Source organism: Liolophura sinensis, chromosome 6, assembly GCF_032854445.1.
Source record: "Liolophura sinensis isolate JHLJ2023 chromosome 6, CUHK_Ljap_v2, whole genome shotgun sequence".
Taxonomy (NCBI): domain Eukaryota; kingdom Metazoa; phylum Mollusca; class Polyplacophora; order Chitonida; family Chitonidae; genus Liolophura; species Liolophura sinensis.
In genome coordinates, this window is record NC_088300.1 from 53,367,640 (window position 1) to 53,388,727 (window position 21,088).

The 21,088-nt window shown below is 36.9% G+C and overlaps 2 protein-coding genes across 3 annotated transcripts in view; both read right to left on the reverse strand.

The window, feature by feature from the left end:
* LOC135468948 (low-density lipoprotein receptor-related protein 6-like) overlaps positions 1–4,734 on the reverse strand; it is a 30,866-nt gene extending 26,132 nt beyond the window's left edge. Inside the window, exon 1 of one of the 2 annotated variants that reach the window (XM_064747439.1) lies at positions 4,431–4,734. In XM_064747439.1, coding sequence (XP_064603509.1) covers positions 4,431–4,485 — 55 coding nt within the window. In that variant the 5' untranslated portion in view covers positions 4,486–4,734. The remainder of the gene's footprint in view (positions 1–4,430) is intronic. The other variant, XM_064747440.1, reaches the window with a different exon arrangement.
* A 5,902-nt stretch (positions 4,735–10,636) lies between these two features.
* LOC135467825 (NAD-dependent protein deacetylase sirtuin-3-like) lies at positions 10,637–18,193 on the reverse strand. The gene is made up of 10 exons (XM_064745704.1): positions 18,040–18,193; positions 17,073–17,271; positions 16,676–16,825; positions 16,165–16,400; positions 15,721–15,821; positions 14,994–15,044; positions 14,665–14,781; positions 14,124–14,244; positions 13,278–13,372; positions 10,637–12,859 (listed from the first exon to the last, which is right to left on the reverse strand). The coding sequence occupies exons 1-10, from the start codon at positions 18,074–18,076 to the stop codon at positions 12,458–12,460; spliced, it is 1,509 nt and encodes a 502-aa protein (XP_064601774.1). The 5' UTR covers positions 18,077–18,193; the 3' UTR covers positions 10,637–12,457.
* Positions 18,194–21,088: the final 2,895 nt, after the last annotated feature.

The following is a 21,088-nucleotide window of genomic DNA, read 5'->3' on the forward strand; positions in this document are numbered from 1 at the left end:
ATTTGGTTTTAAACATGTTTCGTGCCATGGTTATCCAGGTCTCAAAAATTTGGACATGGTGAGGTGATGACTAAAAGTAGAAGAGTGTGCTGTTATAAATACATGAAGAGCAATGCACTCTGGCATGTATAGTTAAAGGTGACAGACGCCAAATATCTCCTATGATGATATGACAACACACATGGAGGTCCACAATCACAACATGTACAAAAGTCAATGTTATTTTCAGCTCCCTGCTTTCCAGCCATTGACCCAGAAGACTTAAACAGCAGATAAGTAGGTATGTGTTTGCCTTTGAAAACAGGCCTAGAGGAAAGATGAGATTTAGAAATGCGGAGATATCAATCTTGACTGGTGACAGCAAGCCCCTGGCTGCAGCAGTAGTCAGAGGCCAAGCTTCTACCCAAATCAGCCAACTGTAACCTTTAGCCAGCAGCTAAAATCGACACTCACAGATGTACCGCATATATTAACTTCACATGGCTAAAGCCTGATTTCAGTTTTAAGGGATCGGCCATATACAATACTACACATGGAAATACAACTTTTAAAATACATTTTCTTTTAGGAGACTGTCAGTCATCTAGAGTTCGACTACTTAATAATGTTTTACAGACTCAAGTAAGTAGTATAAACCATAAGTTTACAGATGGCATTTCCCCTACTTCTGTCATATTTTAATATTCATTTGCATGTACATGTACTGTGTAGTACAAAGTTTTTCAACAAAGTCGTGTAGAGAGCCAAAAGTGCACCTTGGAGGATTCTTGCAGAAACCACAAAAATATTTTCAAATCCTGTCTTTCTCTTTTTACAGACTTTCACTCTTTCCTATTTTGTGTGCCTGTTTTCATCATTCCTTATGAAAAAAAAAAAAAAAGTGACACTAAATTTGTCTCTTTAAGTGATGTCACCAACATGAAGTTAACACCAACAGAGTTAACTTGGGGTTGGAATGATAGGTATGGTTACCATAATTGCTTTAGGTAATGGTGTGGGCCAAAAATTTCCAATTAACATCAAAACATCACTGGCCAGCAGGGCCAATGTCCTTTGAGATATATTGATCCTGCTTCATAATAGCTCTTCCTCTTCCCTGGAAAAGGAATACATAATCGAAGACAACCTGTTCTATGATCATTTACTTTCATCTAAATCTACAGTGACTGCATCACTATCTGCATCTAGTAGCAGTTTTGAGAAGATTAATTATTATTTTAATACAGTATCTTTATGGCCATTGAAAGCCATATAAAAGGCTGATGAATCACAGGTCAGTCAGATAAAAATTCCAAAGGCCTCAAACCATTTAATTTTGAGACCTAACAGGAAGTGACTATATTATGATATAAACATCTAATGACAAACTGAGGGGCTTCTTTTATCAGTAATTTTGTGAACACTGGTCAATATCATGTCAAAATCAGCCTAAAATACTTAAAAATACTTGTTATTACTTAAATAGATACAATGTCACTGCACTCTCAAAAGGCAATCAGCTACCCCATGCCTTAGTCTTCTGGTAACAGGTGTATTTGTAAGAGCACTGCCCATGATGACAGCCAGTTTGAAGTTTACTGTTAAGGGTGACATAACAGGGGAGGCACAAAAGGAGAGTCTCTCTTTAATGACCCAGGGAGAGAATGATTACATAACAAGAGTGCCCACATGGATAATCACATTACATAACACAGCAGTTACAAACACTTTCAAAGATATATTCAGAGAACACTTTGAGGTAGTAAAAATATTGCTTATCCTGAGTTAATCCAATTTCGATTAAACAAGAAACTGACATATAACCAACCTACAATGGGAGATGAAAAACACCTGCCTATAAAACACTCACCAGTACAAGTAAATCTCATTTAGGACATACAGAGCATGACAACCAATACCTTAAAACCATAAATATATTGAACTAAGGTCCTATGGTAACAGATGAGGTTGCATTAAATAAAACATTAAATACACGTGTGTGTAATTAATGTACCCAGATATTCAGAAGACGAGACACATATACATGTACATGAAAATGGTAAAGCTAAAAAAATATATATATATCAATCATATGGAGAGAAAATATAACCATGCCTTCCTCATTAATCAAGTTAATCACCTCTACCTCAGACAGCTATTTTGTTAGTGAGCAAAATTCCAAAATCAACCCACTGTGGAGAAAATTGAGCAGAGCACTAAGTAACCTTAGTGATGGATCATTCTGGTACTGAAGATTAATGAAAATACTAAGTACAAATACATCACGAAACACTGACAAGTCAACAGCTTCGGACATTCCAGCATTTCTCATTAGCTTAGGGTGAAAATTAGTGTGTGGCTTAATGGAAAAGATGTTGAATTATAATGAATATTTCATATTTTATCGGAATTCCATGAAATCAATGCATGCATGAACAAGGTAAAACTGGGAGGTACATTTAAGAATGTTACATTTTAATCACTGACTGATATTTTCATATATGAGGGCAATTTACAATGTTAGGCTTTGTCTTGCCTAGATTAGATCAGATTTGTTTTCACCTATAACCAGTAGGCATTTGATAGGCGTTTGATAGGCCTTGTCCGACAAGAACGTGTATGTTAGGTCATCACAATGAATGAAAAAATGAAAAACAAATTTTTAATTCGTAACATTACATACTTGATCATGTGATTACTGCCTTAGCTTAAAAATCTAATTCTGGGGAGATCTCACCGATATCTGCGTAAACTCGCAAGACCCTTGAAACAGCGATTGGGCTTGTTCTTCCCAATCCACTCTATGACAGACTTAGAGTTTTATGTCAAATGAGAAGAAATTCTTCAGAGAAGTACCACTACCGCATTTCTATTGCAAAAGCAAAGGCAGGTGACGAAGACAATTTCTATGCATAGTCTTTGATGTTAACAAAGAGATATTTCCCCGTTTGAAGGGCTTAAGCAGGTTTCTCGTTCATAGGAGTTTGCTTCAGTACTAAAACACATATCATAAGTTTGGGGGATAACAAAGCATAGCTATTACTGTTGCAAAATTGTGTCTCACAACTTGAAGGAGAGATGTTAGTTACTACATGTATGTAGATTTCATCAGCTTGAGGTACAAGTAAGTGGAGTTCTTATTCAAACCACCACCTGTTTCTCAACATGTCACCATGAGTGCTAGTCACTGGTTGTAGGTTGAGCAGCCATGATTATAGCGTATCCAAATATTACTGAACCAACAGTTTTATTTACAATCAAACATTTTTATACATTTTCAAAAAGTCAGGTTGCAAGTCAGTTATTATAATGATGGTCTGTAACATTCAATTTGGTAGCGACAAATAAAGGGAATGTTCAGGGTCACATAACCCTTGATTGTGACAAATCATAAAGACATGTATATTGATATACAGTTCAGAATATTTTGTGGATCGTAAGAAATCATCCAGCCTATGGTTACCTTAGATACATGTTATCCCTAAATTTGCATTTAAAAACTGTAAAATAGATGACTTCAACTACTGGACCAGTTGACTCATGTAACACTGTCGGGTCATTCGGGACACCGGGTGGCAGTTGACTTGATACCTTTGACACTGTACCTGGGACAGCTCATTTCCATGTAAACAATTTACAAATCACCACAGTTACAAGTACATGAACACTTAAGTGACATTTAATGTCTTAAACCTTGTAACTTAGCTACTAAAATATCACACCACTTTCTTGGTTTTGCTGCCATTATAATAATAATTCCTGAAATGTGAAATAATATTTCTCTTTTCTACACAAAAAAAGAGAAAGAACAAATAACAGCAAATGAGATGGTGACATTTACCTCCACATATACTATCACTAACAAACTTTAACACATAAATTACGTATTACGATGTGTACAGCAAGTGACAGCACTTTTAGTCGGTCAATCACGTGACAAACTGTATTATAACCTCCATTGCTGATAATGCTACGATACAAACTAGACAGTTCATCATAATACTCTGCACACTGACACGGGCTTTAAATTGTGAGTCCAAATCCATTAAAACTTGGATAGAACAACGCTCAAATAATGTGTTCACTATAGTAAGAGAAGGGCTGGTCTAAATTTAACTTGGTCACAAGTGGTCAGTGAACTGAGCCAGCCCAAGCCCAAGTGCTACACTACAAATAAACTCTGCCATTTCAACATGGCCGACATGTGATAAAAAAATTCTCCTAAACTGCACAAAAACAACCGCATGACGTGAGCTGATCCCAACCCTAAATTAGAGAACTGAAGAGGAAGAGAGAACGACAAGGAAAATAACTGTCAACGGACGATGTAATATTGTGTTCTGAAGCCGAGAACCGTGCCTGGTACGTCAGTGTTTACAAGTCGGCGAGGAGCAAACAGCACAACATTATGAGCACTGAGTGCGGAACATCCTGCAAATCGTTCTACTTACCCTGTAAAACGTTCAGTATTGACCAGAAAACGAGTAATCCCAGGCCGAACTGCATCCTAAGACGTTAGAAAACGTCCCGTAGAACGAAACAGAAGTACAGAATGCATTAAATTTTTCATAAACTAATGCCAACTAACGGTGAATGAAAGTTGCTCGAAGCCACAACTTGACGATCGAAGCTTACAACCCCTGGCGGACTACTTCCATAGGTCACGGTGTATCCTTGCGCGGTCTGGCGCCCACAAGCATGTCAAACAGAAGGGGAAATAGAGCCATGTAAAGTATGGGCGATCTGATTTGACTTTTTATACGGCTCAAAAATCACATTATTCATTTAGAAAGAGAAAGCATACTCTGAAACTATAGACAGAAAAAGCGTTTCTGGTGAGATCAGTAGGTATATGGGAGCTCCACGGGATACTGTCAGTTCCCCAAACCCTTCTCCCCCACTATCACTACATTCCCTAACCAGCTGCCCGTTTCCAAATATAAGCCTGTCATATGCCAAGAATTGTTCGCTTTCATTGGCTGTTTTCCAGGCTGATTGACAACACAACGCAAATTCTAAACCGTGTCAATTTTGACACGGCGCACAAAAACATGTGTAAACACACAGAGTTCAGCCATATAAACCGTAGGCCAACCGAACATTGCATAGCCATCATAGACTCGTTTAATAACGATGGCTGTGTGAAGAAATATATTATTTCTTCTGTATCGAGTGATATTTTTTAAAATCACAAGTCTTGCTAAGTTGGCTATCAGGACTACAATTGCTTTTTCCCGTACTGAAACACAGACCTAATTAAAAGGTCAAATTTATTACTGTGCTTTAACTTTTAATATTGGGGGCCTCCGTGGCTCAGTTGGTCTGCCAACAACCTGCGGTGGTCGTGGGTTTCCTCCGGACTGTGCCTGGTTTCCTCCCACAATAATGCTCGCCGCACTCGTATAAGTGAAATATTCCTGAGTACGGCATAAAAGGCCAAATCAAATCAAATAAATAAATAACACACTTGGATTACATTGGGAGAAGTTTGATATTGTTCTGTTAAAGTATACCAGCGCCGTACATTTTTATTTCCTGTGTTTGTAGGATTGTATGTAAATCTCTGTTTTCTCGTCCAGGGGGTTGTGAAGCCAGATATAGTGTTTTTTGGTGAAGATTTACCCAGACAGATAAGTTTTTTTGGATGAATTAATGTTAATAAATTTTAATAGGCATATTTTCCCATTATTATACAGATAAAACCAGCGTAGTTTATATTGCGAAGTTTACAAATCTGTAACTAAGACAAAATATGTTTTCTTCTACATGGAATGATTAAGGTCTCTCACTTCAGTCCGCTCGGGTATACACTGGCTCGAACTGTACCTACAGAGTCTACATCTACATGAATACCAAGATTAAAGCAGATTAATTTGATAGGGCAAAGTAAAATTCTATGCACGTCATTTAAGAAAATTTCTATACATATTTCTTCATATGCGTGTAAGAATTTTGTATAAAATATATATCTATCCACAAAAAGAAAGAAAGAAAAAAAACAATAGTAATAATAATGAAGAAACATATGTGTATGAAACCCGAAAAAAGGAAATCTATGTGTGTTCAGTGAAGATTTTGTTGTTTTTATATTGTTTTACTGAAACTGGAAATTCAACACGGCTATAATATATATCAGCGGATAAAGCCTGTTCGTTTATGTTGTTTTTAATACGTTCTGCCCATCGTCCATCGACACTGGGTGGGAAATAATCTATATCCATTAAGATCACATGTACAAGTGATGGTTCCCGAATCTGCAACAGCGGGACATAACTCGTTTTGATAGTTAAAGTCTATGGCTGTAAAAGTTACTTCCCTTGAAAAGTGTAAATACGCACCTGGACATAATGATAAAACCTGCTACACGAATAATCTCAGCTATATATGGCGATCACACCTAAAAGATCCGATCATAATGGAACTAGCGTTACGATCAAAGCACACCCCAGTCGATCATACATGTATGTAAAACTTGACATAATACCGGTACACACTTTCTTGAGTGTCAATGCCATCAGCTGTATAACCAACAACTAAACGAGACCAGCTCAATCGTGACAATCGCAGTAAATTTGCAATTAATCTATCCAGCAAAACAGACATTTGAAAATCAGCCGCCAATCAAAATGGACGACAATTTATTCCCATTGGGATACCTGTACATTGTTCATATATAGGGTTTCCGAGAATTTCTCAAATATAATACCTATGGGAAATTCAAGAAACTCAATGAACAGCTAGACATCACATAAATCTTATCCACGGATGTAGTGGAAATGAAGTAGGTTTTGTTGCCTTTCTGTCGACTGGGTCTTTATGAAGAATAGAAGTGTAGAGAAATCCGAAGTAGATATGTCCTTATACGATACATGTATTTGAGTTAGACGCAAGAGTTGATTTTGAAAATCAAGTGAAGGCATACATTTGTCTGATCTCGAAAGAGTTTAAGCTGTCCAAATAGCCGAAAACTTGTTCATACAAGACGCGTCTCTAAGAAAATTAAATTGTTGTATATAAGACTATATGGAAATTCAATTTTAACCAGAAGTTTTAAAACAAGTCTTGCAAATATTTGAGGACACACTGACAATAAAGTGATGCCCAGCATCAATGTTGTAGTAACTTAAAACTGGTGTTATATATACCACGTAGTACCAGGCAAGATTAGGAGATTGTATAGTATAATGCAGTTAATTTACTGTTCTTTAGATTAGAACATCGTTGCTATAATTGGCAAGTTAGTTTAGATAATGATCCCCACTCTTCAAACATCCATATATAGCCAGTTTACCATTCAGTCCAAATGAAATTTAAGGCATATGTGAACGGAAGCAGAGAAATAGGGCCTACATCATAATTGTTTACAAACTGTTATGGTATCGAACAGTACACAGGAAAGATTGATACAGCAATAGCATATACCGTAACGAAGTTCTTATCACTAGAGACAATATGCTCCATTGAATTAAAGTCAAAGAAAGGTAAAATATGAAGTAAGGTTCATCATGCGGACAACTGAAAACTGACGGTATCTAGGAATCCTGACGTGACATGACCTTTTTTTCTGATGTTTACCAGAAGAAAGGAATTTTGGGAACGTTATTTCATTAAAATTTTACTCATGGGTAAACAGTGTTATTCCAACATTCAGTGTCGTGATAAAAGTTGGAAGAACTTCCTGTGACGTCAGAGTTCCTAAACTCTGACAGTATGGTCCAAAAATGCCCAAAGAATTCAAATGTTTGAACGCCTTTAACTCTTGTCACAAAAATCTAGAAGAAAATAAATGGAAGTACATTTGTTCCAAGTTTTAAGTGGTCTGTTTAGTGATGCTTACTTTGGTATCTAGAGGTCTTTTCCTTTAATTTACAAAGGAATTTACAAGCACATCAATAATATAGTATAAAGCTGTTGTCATATGGGGATAACGCCATCCTGAGGAACGCCATACATGATGACAATCTGGTGGAACCCATGATCAGAGGATTGATGAACTTATTTAATTCGAGGATTAGGCAAAAGCCTTTAAGATATCAGCACGCCTATAGTCGTCGGCATAAATACCTCACATCAACTGCCATGCATGCACCTGGCATCCTTGCTGTCACAAGAGGTCAATTAAACCATGTAGCGGGAGCTATGTCTGGATTCGAACACGCAACATCACTGGTCAGGGGCAGTTGCATCGTCTGAATTAATCTGTGCAGTCTGTAAACGGACCTTTAATTAATCGGAGGAAAATATGTTGTAATGATTGATGATATGTACAGCTTTTGAATTATGAAACAAATCTTCTTTCCTTGCAAATTCAGCAATTTTAAAAGAGAGTAAATCTCTAATATAACGATATATCTTCAGTGATACGCTTCTGTCAATTCTTATCAATGAGCTCTGCAAAAACTCATTGCTGAGGAGTATAAGCAATGTTATATCCATGGGCTATATAGTTAATTCAGGACATAGCCTCTTGTTGATACTTAAAACCTGACTCAGATAAAAGTTTTGCTGAAGCACACGCACGTAGTGTAAAGAGATGTACACATCCACTTATCATTTATCCAGACTATGGTACATGCACTATTTATGGTACATGCACATTTATTATGACGAGGGAGGAACCAGCAGTTGACACATGTACCAAACAGTTGAGTGTCATATGGGACAGAGTCTCAGTTAAGTGGCATATGGGACAGAGTCCCAATTGAGTGTCATATGGCCAGAAAGTCTCATGAGACTCTTGTCTTAAATTATGGTGCCAAAGCTGATATATTCTGGAAAATAGTCTCTGTGGTCCACTTTTGATATCTCAGATAATTTCTACTTGCATGACACTGGAGCTGGATTTTCAGGTATCGTGAGACTGAAGAGTCCCAGAATTTTGAGAGTGGGAAAGTTCCCTAATTTTTGACACTGTATTCCCGGCTTTCTGGGACTGGTTCCCACCAGGTGTCAACTGTCTCTGAATTCTTTAACTGGATCACAAATCACTATTCCGATACCGGGACTGTTTCCCAATTCACGGTACAAGAGCCTTCCCACTCTTAATAAAATAGCTACTTACTGAGAATGCTTACCAGCAATTTGGTGTCAACTCTCGTCAGATTCCAAGGCCATCTGCAGACGCTGAAAAATCTGCGTATTTATAGATTTTCCACATGGTGTATTTTCCACATGGTGTGGGCGGAGCAATGAACCAAATCAGGAGACTGATTGGTCAGAAGAGCAATTTTGACAGTTTGTACATAATGATGTACATAATGACAGTTTTGTAAACACAGATGACACGATGACGTCATCACGATCGCTACCAAGAACTCCAAAATAATGGCTTTGCTTTGAAGCCAAAATGTAAATGCCAATGTCGTAATTTCTACATTATCATTACTACATTGCTTTAAAATACTTATAATTATCCCAAATATGTAGGAACGCCAATACAACAACAACTGTCCATGAAACAGATAAACATAAGTTTAAAACTTCCTGACAAACAATCTTCCTACGAGAATAAATAAACGCTGTACTGGCAAATATTGACTTAACTAGTAAATGAACTAGTATGGCCTCGAATAACGCTCTTAACCAAACTTCCGTGAAAATTCATTAAAATATGATTGTATGAAACTTCTCTACATTAAATTTATTTCTTTAATCCTACTTCCTTAAATCCCGCTACAATAGGCATGTATATTGCACGATCAAAAAGGGGGTTCCCTGCATAACGCCACCATTACGACAATTTCAAGAATTTCAGATTTTGCACAGTAAATTTTCCTAATTTGGAAATTTACACCTGCACGGAAATCTAGTTACGTTTGTAGTGGACTGCATATTGTAATACGCTGTCAATATATATATATATATATATATATATATATATATATATATATATATATATATATATATATATATATATATATATAGGAATTGTCATAAGGCGTTCTGAACTTCTCATAGCTTGGATAAGGAAGTATATATCCTATACACGCCCGACCATGTAAATTACCCACAACTATTCAAACAAAGTGCCGGAATGCTTCTGTATGTTTCCCCATATATTAAATATAGGCCTACTGAGCACTGCGTAAATTCGTTTTGGGATTACATGACATTCGCTTCTCGAGGCCGGCGACTGTTTGTGATTATTACCAGATTTCATTTCAACAATAAGAAAGGACATACGTAGGGCATGAATAAAGGATGTCTTTAACGTTCACACCGATTTTTGTTTTTTGTTTAGTTCAATTTTTCAAAGCACGCTTTGCATGGTTCATCGACTTATACTTTAGTCTGTTTCTTTTAACCAGTCGCCTATATTCAGCTATCTGTATTATCAGACATACTCACTACCGGTGTCGTTGACACGTGTGCCTCACAACACACGCTCTACGCATGGATATGTTGGGAGTCCATATTCTTGCACAGAAAGTGAATAAAGTTAGGACACTTTTTCTGATCCATGTTAAACTGCCTAAGCTCGGTTTAAACGGTAAGAACTCATTGCCGAGTGACGTCATAGTCATGCGGTAAAGAATCAGTGCACAATTTTTTAACTTCCTCGTGCAAAGCATTTTAATTGTAGCTGTGTTCGAATTTTAAGACTTAAATCTTAAGACGTTTGATATAAATACGGGTTCTGGGGCCGATTCAAAATCTTGAAATTTAAAAGCATATTACATTGTCCAGCATGCACCTAGTTTTTTAATAAGTATAACGTCACACGAGGCAATGAGTTCTTGGTGTTGAAACCAGGCTTATGGAATTTAATATTATCAATTTGAAGAAGCATTCTTACTGCATTTTTTTACATGTACAACACTACTTTCTGTAAGAGCCTCTTTTCATGCAAGTTTAATAGCTTGTTTAAAGGAAAACAGCCATTTACCCCATTACAATATTCCTACATACACCAACCAAAAACATCAACAAACTTCAAGTAAAACCAAACCGTTGAGAATTTAATTAAGTTAGAGGCGTTTATTTGGCAATGAATGTCATGGGAATATGATCCCTGTCAAATCATATTGAAGACAGTTCCCCCTCCCATACCCTCCTCAGAAACGAAAGTGTCTTTCTTTGTTTTTCTTAACAAAGTAATACTGTGTAGTTTTAATTATTCACATTTGCACCAAATCAATTCATATGTTTTTTATTATAATAACTTTTTCATGATTTCCATTTTCTGCAGAAGTGTTTCAGATATGTCCAATAAACAAACACTATTCTGCATAAAGTGGCAGTTCCATCATAACACTTAGTTCCATAGACATTTTCTTTATGAGAGCCATTGAGAGCAGAAGAGAAAGAAGAACAATGCTATGATGTTACATTACCTATAGACACACTTTTCATACAGGTAGGTACTTTTACCATAAGAGGTATTTTACACTGCCCAATTTGACATTACCAACAGGAGACATTAAAATTCCCTAAAAATATGCACTCTTTTAATGCCATTTTTTGTACTGAGTCTCAGGTATATTAGCTACACACAAGTAGAAATGTTACACAATAAGTTATTGCTGGTTCATTAATGCATGTCTTATGTTCACATTCTGGACCAGCAGCATAAGATTGTACTATAAAATTATTTATCTAACTGATGTCTGTCTATTTATTTAGGTATCTGTTTAATTATGTTGTAATCAGTTATTATTCACCTAAATAAAAGAGACATTAGTTGGGCTTAAGGGTTAGGGAAAACAGGTTTTCCCAAGGAAATGCACACCCAGGTTTCTGACAAACCCCTTTATGTGAAGCTTTATCCAAACCAGAGACACATGGAAGAGACCATTTTAAACAGCCTTTTACTTATTATGATGGCAGTCAGTTTTGGGTGGAAGAAGTCAAGCACAGCTTTAACGGCAGAAACCTGTCTAGAGGTATCTGACGATACTGCAGGCATAAATCCATCAATGATACTGCTTTCTGAGGTGTGGTTTAATTGGCCAACAGCCTCTGGTCTCCAGCACTACATTATTATATTTTACACCTCAGATCACCCTATGTATAGAATCACCTCATGCTCAGAATATCAGCTTAAAAGATTGAATAGCCTTGCATCTTGAATGGATATCTATAAATATGGTCAAAATTAAGTAGAATAATTAATTTGAAATTTAAACTACATGAAACAGAGAGAACAAGCCCACTCCTCCCTTGGAGGATTTTCATGGCATTAGTTAGTCTTCGCCTTGGAATATTTGTAACACTGCCATTATCTGAAGAATACTTCAAATGTCATTACCCAGAAGGATGTCTTTCTTATTATCTCATGTAAAGTGTTCACTACTAATATGTGCACCTTTGTGAACTATGCTATTCATGTTTTTACTGCGACACACTGTCATTATCCATGTACAGATGTCATTAAAGTATACGCAAGTGTCATTGTTAGGTGTTACATTAGAATTGTCATTATGCATGTGTCATTATTTATGTACAATGTATACACATCATTATCTATGTGCAACTGTCATTATCTGGAATCTTCCTCGGAACTGCTTTCTGATGTCTCCTCAGTACTACTGCTGCTACTGTCCTCTTTCTGGGCTCTGTACCCCTTCCACTGATACTCTTTACTTTTATGGGAACCTCCAAGCCTCGGCAATAAAGCTGTTCTTGCTCTTCCTGTGCTGGAAATCCGTCTCTGGTTAAAACATACGTTAGGCTTCTGCCCTTCTGATTTCGCAGAGTTCATTGTGTGGAGATGGCGTCTTGGAGGACTGATATCAGTGGGATTGATTGTGGTTGCAAGGTTACCTCCCTTGGATGCGCTGGAGCTGTGGTTACTTCCCTTAGGTGAGCTTGTTTCCTGTGTGGAACTGTCCTTCTGATCCTCTGAGGAAGGGTTGTTTTTATTACTTCCACCTACCCAGCACTAAAACGTAAAATTACAAACAGAATAACTGCACAGGCAATTCTCACTCTCAGTATGAATTTTGTTAAAGAAAGATGATGCATCATGAGATGACCTGAAAGATGTAACACAACACACAGATTTTTGCGTGTGTGCTAACATGGCTTCCTGCCACAACACTCCAAAATTTGAAATCACATCAATATGTCCAAGTTGAAACACTCTGTGAAAAGAAAAACATAACAAGCCACAGCTTTTTTTATCCTTAAATATCTTGTCAGAATGAATCTTAAGTTATTCCAAGTAACACTACTCATGTAATACATTACTAAAACTAGTTTAGCCTCAACACTGTGTTTCTGACAGAAAAAACACCTCAAAATAAGAAAAGCAGTAACATGAGACAATAATGGTACGAACTTTGACATAAGGTACAAACCTTCTGTTGATCTTCACACTTAGAAATCAACTCTGACACTTCTTCCTCCCACTCCAGACGAGAGACAAATTTACGCACACTTTCTGTCAGGTCACCTATTGGAATATATATATTTTTGCTTTGGTGTTTTAGAGCAGCTTTAAAACATTGTCCTGAATCAAGCAGGAATTTTAACCAGCTATAAGTATAGCACTTCAACCAAATGGTTTAATAAAAACAGCTATTACAGACTAGGGTAACCCAAGAAAACCCAAGTCCTGACTGGTTGGTTACGGTTTCCCATCACTTGCAATATTATCGCCATCATTTCACCATAATTCTTAATGGAAAAACAATGATGGTTGCAAAGCTAATATATACCTCTGCCTCACAGTAACACCGTACTGAATGCATCACACCTTAACCTCAATTAAAATTAGTTAACACCGTAAGAACCAGACTTATGCTGGTATCCGATCCCACTAATCCAAGTACCAAACCACTTATTTACTTGTTTGAAAAGGTTTTACACCTTTCTCTAGAATATTTTCATTATAAGATGAAAGGTGAAAAACTGTCAGTCTTTAGCAAAACTTGCTTCAGGATTTAACTACAAATGTTTAGTGTTCCACTCTGTAACCTCCTGGCCATCACAGTGTGGCCTGAGCTATATAATACACTTTCAAACACAATTTATTTGTTTATTTGATTGGTGTGTTATGCCGTACTCAAGAATATTTCAATTATACGACAGTGGCCAGCATCATGGTGGGAGGAAACCAGGCAGAGCCCAGGGGAAACACACGACCATCTGCTGGTTGCTGCTGGCAAACATAAGAATGTGTTTTGCTTTCTCTTGTATTTTACCTGTGTTCACAAAGTCATGAGCTCTTTTGCGGTGTCTGAAGGGTCCGACAGGCTCCATGTTGAACAATATCCTGGGCACATTATACCTTATAAGGTCAATAATGCCAGCAAACGGTTGTACCTGTTGGGTGACATGTATGAGCAAGACTTAGTAAAACTGCTCAATGCATTACAAAAATGTGGAAAGCTTGGAACTGGTACTCATTTGCATATTATGGTATCAGTGTCTTTCAGCTCATGCTGGGTAATCTTACAAAGAAGGCATCCATAAATCTGAGAATATTCGACGGCATAACATACTGATATCTTACTGTAGCTCAACCTGACCCGAAATGATTTATTATTAAAATACTACCAGCAATATGTTAACATGATTGACATTTTACATAATACTCAAGAATATTTCATTTATGTGATAGTCGTCTAGGGTATGGATAAACGCTTCAACACAACATTAAACATTTGTAACAGGTTTAACATTAATTCATCCCAAAAAACTTATGATACCATGATCATGAAACTAAGAACATGTGACAGTTACCTCTAGAGAAGTTCCCATGACAAGGACCAAATCTGCCTGTAGCATGTCCTTGAGGTACAGATAGAACCGTCTGGGTAAATCTTCACCAAAAAACACTATATCTGGCTTCACAACCCCCTGGACGAGAAAACAGAGATTTACATACAATACCACAAATACAGGAAATAAAAATGTATATAACACTTCAACAGAACTATATCAAACTTTTCCTAATGTAATCCAATTGTGTCAAGGAACATATGAGATAATATTTTGCTATTAGAGTTTTAATAGTTTGAATACATATAATGCTACATAAAAAGTACGTGAAATTCAATCAACTTACATACCGGACAGCCTTTCCGTTTACACTTTGGTATTTTGTTTAAAAATATGGCATCCTATAAAGAATACAAAGAGTATTTCACACATCTAATAATGGCAACCAGAACTGCTCAGTTTCAGCATTACCATATCATCTGAGGTGGACATTTGGCAGAGTTATACACAGACAAAAATGACCAATAACAAATACTATTAATTTATTGCACCTGAAACAGATATTACTTCCTTATAGATTCACTCAAAACTAGTCAAAATAAAGTTTATTATTCCTTTCAGACCAATAAAGTCTAACAAGTTAAAAACTGTGAAGGTGGCTTTGAGACAGGTTTCAGCTTATGGGAAGAGGGGCACTGAAACCATTTTATTTGTCCCTGTTGCTAGGTAGCCTGGTGACTGCAGGCTTTAAGAAGATGTCATATATCTTGTGAAGCATGTGATTTGATAAGCAAGCTTCAACAGGCACTTTTATGAACCAGTTCACAGTTTAGCTGGTTCAGGCCTATAAGAGTTTATACCATTAATAATGGCGATGCGCATAACCTAATAAATTAATCAGTTGTTTAGTAGAAACTTTACAAGCTGCAGCGATTGGCATAGATTTGGCATGACTACATTTAGAAATCTCTGACGTAGCTAAAGAATCTGTATAATACGTAACTATGCAGTACTTGTGTCAAGCTGATCAATTGGATATACATGTTGTTAGTGGATAAAATATATGAGCACATGTACCTTGATTTCTTCTCCTTCATGCTTCTGATTACAGATAGTGCAGATTGCTGTAGAGAATGTTCCATGAGCCTCAACAAGTTTATGTGGAGGGATACCAGCCACTGAAACAAAGTATACTGACACATGAAACACTGGGCAGAGATTTAATAGGAACAGGTCCCAAGGTTTGCACTGCCCCTTCAAAAGAATGACTGTAACACTAAGATCAAACTGTAGCGTCTGATACTATTCAACAAATGATTATTTTAACAACTGCTAGATGTATCAATGTGGATACATAACATATGATGCTTCATCTCTTCCATGAAGTTTATCAAAGCATAAGTGATATTGCTCCTCTCGGAAAATGACACATGTCTAATTAACTCCGTGTACAAAATTTGTTATGTACAGCATGTAAGCAATTATCAGTAGAACGACCATTCTTTAGTACAAGTATCTTACATCTTTCCAGACCGTCAATGTTCTGTGTGTATATCCGAAGTAGTTGCCCCTTGTCATGTAGCATCCTCATAAAGTAATGCGTATAATTCGGTCGATATTTGCCGGATGGATACAGCTCTTTGGCTAGACAAAAGAACGGCTTAGGGTCATGGTGAAAGTAGTCAATATCAAAGATGGCTTCTGGGTACGGGATATTGTATTGCTGTAAATTGTCATATAATCCAGAGCCAGGTGTTCTGTGAACAAAATGATCCACACAAAAATTTAACATTTCTCAATTTCCCTATCATGTGACTAAAGCTTTGAAGAACATACATGTATTAAAAAGTAAATAAACATAGTGTAGGTTTGCCATGAACTAGCGATATGTGTGATGGTGAATGTTACCAGTCAACTTATTGTAGTATTACCAGAGTATAATACACTGCAAGAATTGACGTTATTTGTATGCATGGGGTTTTACAATGTAGTTGACTTTATACATGCAGAAGATAGACAAACACTATCGTACCTGAAATCTGGAATGCCACTGGCTGTACTTATACCAGCCCCTGCACATACCACAATTTTCTGGGCCTGACCAAATTTTATGAATTTAACAACATCAAGATCTGATTTGAAGGATGTAATTTTCCCTCCTGTAGAAGAATATGGTCTTTGTCTGAAACAGAAAAAAAAACATTTTAATTATCATACATGATAAATGATCTCCCTCAAACCCTTTTTTCCTTATTTATTTATTTGATTGGTGTTTTACGCCGTACTCAAGAATATTTCACTGCCGGCCAGCATTATGGTGGGATGAAACCAGGCAGGGAAACCCGCAACCATCCACAAGTTGAAATATTCTATAAGACTTGGCATTATGACAAAACTGAGAAGTTCCTGAAACCATTTTTTCCACTTGCCTGCCTGATTTGTTTTTGACACTTAGCTTGGCCTCCAATATTCTCCCTTTCTTGTTGTTTAGCGATAGGTTACTGACTCCATCAACAAGTGTATTTTCTGGTGCTTTATACACTGGGCTGCTTCCTGTTGTTAACAGCCTTGCTTGTATCTTTCCTGTTCGACCGGGTAATGTAGATTTGGGTCTTTGAGGAAGGCCGCCTGAAACAATTAATAAAACCTAATTAATGTTAAAACAAGATGATGATCATCTGCAACTAAGTTATCCAGAATGATCCGACTATATTTTTCAACTTAAATACTTCACTCACCATCAAGTGGATTGACATATTTAAAAAAATCCAAATACCAAACAAATCAATTAGTTGGACAACTGTGGTGTCCAACAGCTGAACATACAGGTAGGTCAACATTAGCCTGAGAATCCAGGCTAAAAGATTTCTGCAATATTTCATATATGTCCCCATCTAGTGAGGGACTGTAATTACATGGACCAAGAATGTCCAACCCAGCCAGCATCCAGATTAGTAGTGCATGTATTTCCATGTTCACCCTTTTATTAATACAAGTATTAATGAGGGAGTGAATGTGACAGTTTCTTATTTGTGCTTAGCATTCACATTTAGTGCATCTCTGGTACTAGAACAGCTTTTTTGCACATTTCCACGTCCGCTCCTCCAGATAAGGGCAGAATGTTAAATAATGAAGGAGGTCATTTATTTCGCTGAATTATCTTACTGTCAATTTCTATACAAAGTCCCCTTTTACGCATTAGCCAGAATAAAGAAAATCCCTACCGACCTACCTTATCTTTCTGATAGGGATGGATTAATCCCAACAAACAATTTCAACAAGGCCTTACAGTTACATCAATTTCAGCTGACTGGAAATACTAGTGCAACTACACTCTGCTGCCCAAGTGGGAAGCGTGGCCTAGGTTACTGCTAACCATATATACAGGCACTGTACCTTTCCTTGATGAAGCCATGAGAAATGCTCTTATCATTATGTCAGTTAAAAGTGTGGTTATCACCCACAAAGTAAGTAACCCATAACTTGATTATCCAAGGGTAAAGTTAAATGTTTTGTTTACAATCTTCTGATCAATGTCATCTTTGCAATCCACACTTCCTCCCTCCTTTTCTGAAGAGTGAATACAAGCGATTACCGGGTAGCCTCCCCTGACTTGCGTTTGCCCTCATAAGTTGGTTGAGTAAGGAACTTGGCTCTCCTTCATGCACACTCAGCTACATGAATATCGACTGCATAACAGCATATACAAGTGTCTATAAATCAGGAAAAACATGTGGAAATAAATAAATAAATAAATAGACAGCTGAAAAATAAAATTAATTAGAACTGTCTGCGGTTTTCACGGCTTCCAAGAGTTGCGCATGAATGGTTTTCAGCTTATGATTTAGTGGCCTACAAACATTCTTATGTCGTTAAGCAACAGAGCAATCCTGGCACACAGTCTCCTTTGGAAAATCATGTTACCTAGACAGTTCAAGAGCACATACATGTCCCGTTAATACCCTCTAAGTCGAGGTGAAATGAATAGGCTTAAATTTCTATTCTTGAAAAAAGATGATGTCACTTCTAGCGAGAAAACTATGGCTTAAATATGTTCAGATACTGCCGAAAATACATACCTTGGTCTACAATTTGATACAAATTACACAACTGTAGCCCTCATAGTTTTCGATTTATAGGCCATTGAAATTAAGTAATTTCAAAACACCTTAACTTAGTCTTTTGACTTCGGTATATCTCAGACAGTTACAAACACACAAAAAACAGAACAGATTCGGAAGCGCTGGTATACATCACAGTTATATCAAAATCCAAAACTTTATAACTTCAAGTATTAGATCAATGGCAAGCTTTTTTTAACGAATTTTAATGTATTCTTCAAACTTTCTTTAACTAGTATCGGCTCAGATGCATATCAGATTTTATAAGAATCCGTCCAACATAGCTGCCAAACTAGGTGGCCTTGAAGAACAAACTTCAGCACAGTAAAAGGTAACATCTGCCAGAATGTTGCTGCCAAATATCAAACAGCTGCGATTTGTGGTTATCTTAAAAAATCACAGACCGAAGATAACAATTTTAATATTCCTAGCAAGAACAATAAGCTACCACCTTTCAGCTGGAAGGCCTAAAGTAAATAAATATGAAGCTACATTTTTTTTCCGAGTTAACGTGATCTCGGCCAAAATTAGCGGTTTTTCTTACTGAGGAAGCGAGGATAATTTTGAGGTTGGTGTTTAATATCTAGACCAAAAGATTACATCTTCCTGAACATTTACGTGACGGGTCAATCCATCACTGAATTCTACTCATGCAGCTATCCAACGTTGAGATAAACGCTGAGGAAAAGTCAAAATATCCTGTAATTCCACTGAAACCACACCAAAAATACGCTCTTCGGCACTGAACAGGAAAACTGGGATCTTTAATCCCGTTCATTTCTAGTAAAGATTATTAGTACTGCAAGAACAGAAATTCCCTACTAGACCTTTCGACGATATCTGTGTATGTCGTGTATATCCAAAGAGTCGTCTTTATCAGACAGACATGTCTCAGAACACTACTCCAGTTCAAAAAGACAATCCACTCCCGGTATAACAACATACACGAATTTCGTATACTGCTCTATACTAGTAGACCCCGTCCCTTAAATTATTATGAAAGCTTCAAAAAGGAGTATTTACAAATAGTTTTTTTCTTTTACCAACAATGGCAAAAAGTACAAAATTACAAACTATACAAATTATAAATAAGTCTGATGTATACATGTACAATCTACATACAATTCCCCTATCTGATGAATTTTGCGCACTTGTGCAGCGTAATGACCCAGGGGCCTCCCACCAATGTAGTCGCTGTGAGTTCAAGTCCAGCTCATGCTAGCTTCCTCTCCGGCCGTACGTGTGAAGGTCTCGCAGCAACCTGTGGATGGTCGTGGGTTTCCCCCAAGCTCGGCCCGGTTTCCTCTCACCATAATGCTAGCCGCCATCGCATAAGTGAAATATTCTTGAGTTCTTAAACACCAATCAAATAAATAAATAAATCATATTTGATCTTATTCCAGTAGGCCCCTATCTTTAAAACTGAGCTTCATGAAATCAATTAAATGTTAGATAATAAAAGTACAGTGTTTGCATATTAGCGTGTTTGAGACAAAAAGTTATCATCAGTGCAAGTGGTAAACACAGAGAGAGTGCATCATGGGAATGTAAAACGCTGAAATTTAATGATGGATTTAATCACTTCTAGCACATGAAATATTCAGTGGAAAAAATGATCACAGCCAAAAAAAACCCATTAAGCTACACGAAAAAGCGGTTATTATGATAACACAATTAGAGCAAATACAATCTAAACTTGAATACCTCAGTACAAGGCCAAAGGTTACAGGTCTAAATATTTAATGATGGTTTATTTTTATCTAATGTTGAGGTGTTTTATAACTTAAAACTATTTACACCCAATAATTTCCGACGGTTACTTGAGGACGTGTTCTCTAGGCTGTAAATGTATAACACATTTGAAGTATTGTTGATCTGTTTTAACATTTCGGCCAAGTCTGAAGTTACAGCAATGCATTAACACTGTAGTTTGTGAAAAAATATTAAAATAGAACGCTCTCTATCACTGTCAGTTATTTTTCTTGTTAACAGCATTCACAATCTGTACACTGATTTATCTGCGGCGATATGTGGAATGTTTAGTCATCATTGCTCATAGCTGAACCTGGCTATAAGTAGGAGACCGTGATAATTAAAATTACCTAACGTATAATTGTCATCGCGATATAATCTATTTGGCTGGTATCTTGTCAGTGAGGGGTTTTGAAAAAGATATCAATTCGGAACGGTCTCATTAGCTGAGATAATGAAGATAATCTCCAATCGCAGCTGCAGGAGTCTGGGTGTATGGCATTGTGTCATCATCACACACATTCATCTTTCATTAAACCACGACAGAGGGCGTGCAGGTCTAGGCTTTGGAT

Coding starts and splice junctions, on each gene's coding strand:
- LOC135467825 (XM_064745704.1), bottom strand. CDS start 18,076: ATGATAAGAGCATTTCTCATGGCTTCATCAAGGAAAG. Junction 14,782..14,993: donor GTAAACGGAAAGGCTGTCCG/GTATGTAAGTTG, acceptor TTTCTCGTCCAG/GGGGTTGTGAAGCCAGATAT. Junction 13,373..14,123: donor TCATGACTTTGTGAACACAG/GTAAAATACAAG, acceptor ATATTCCAATAG/GTGACCTGACAGAAAGTGTG.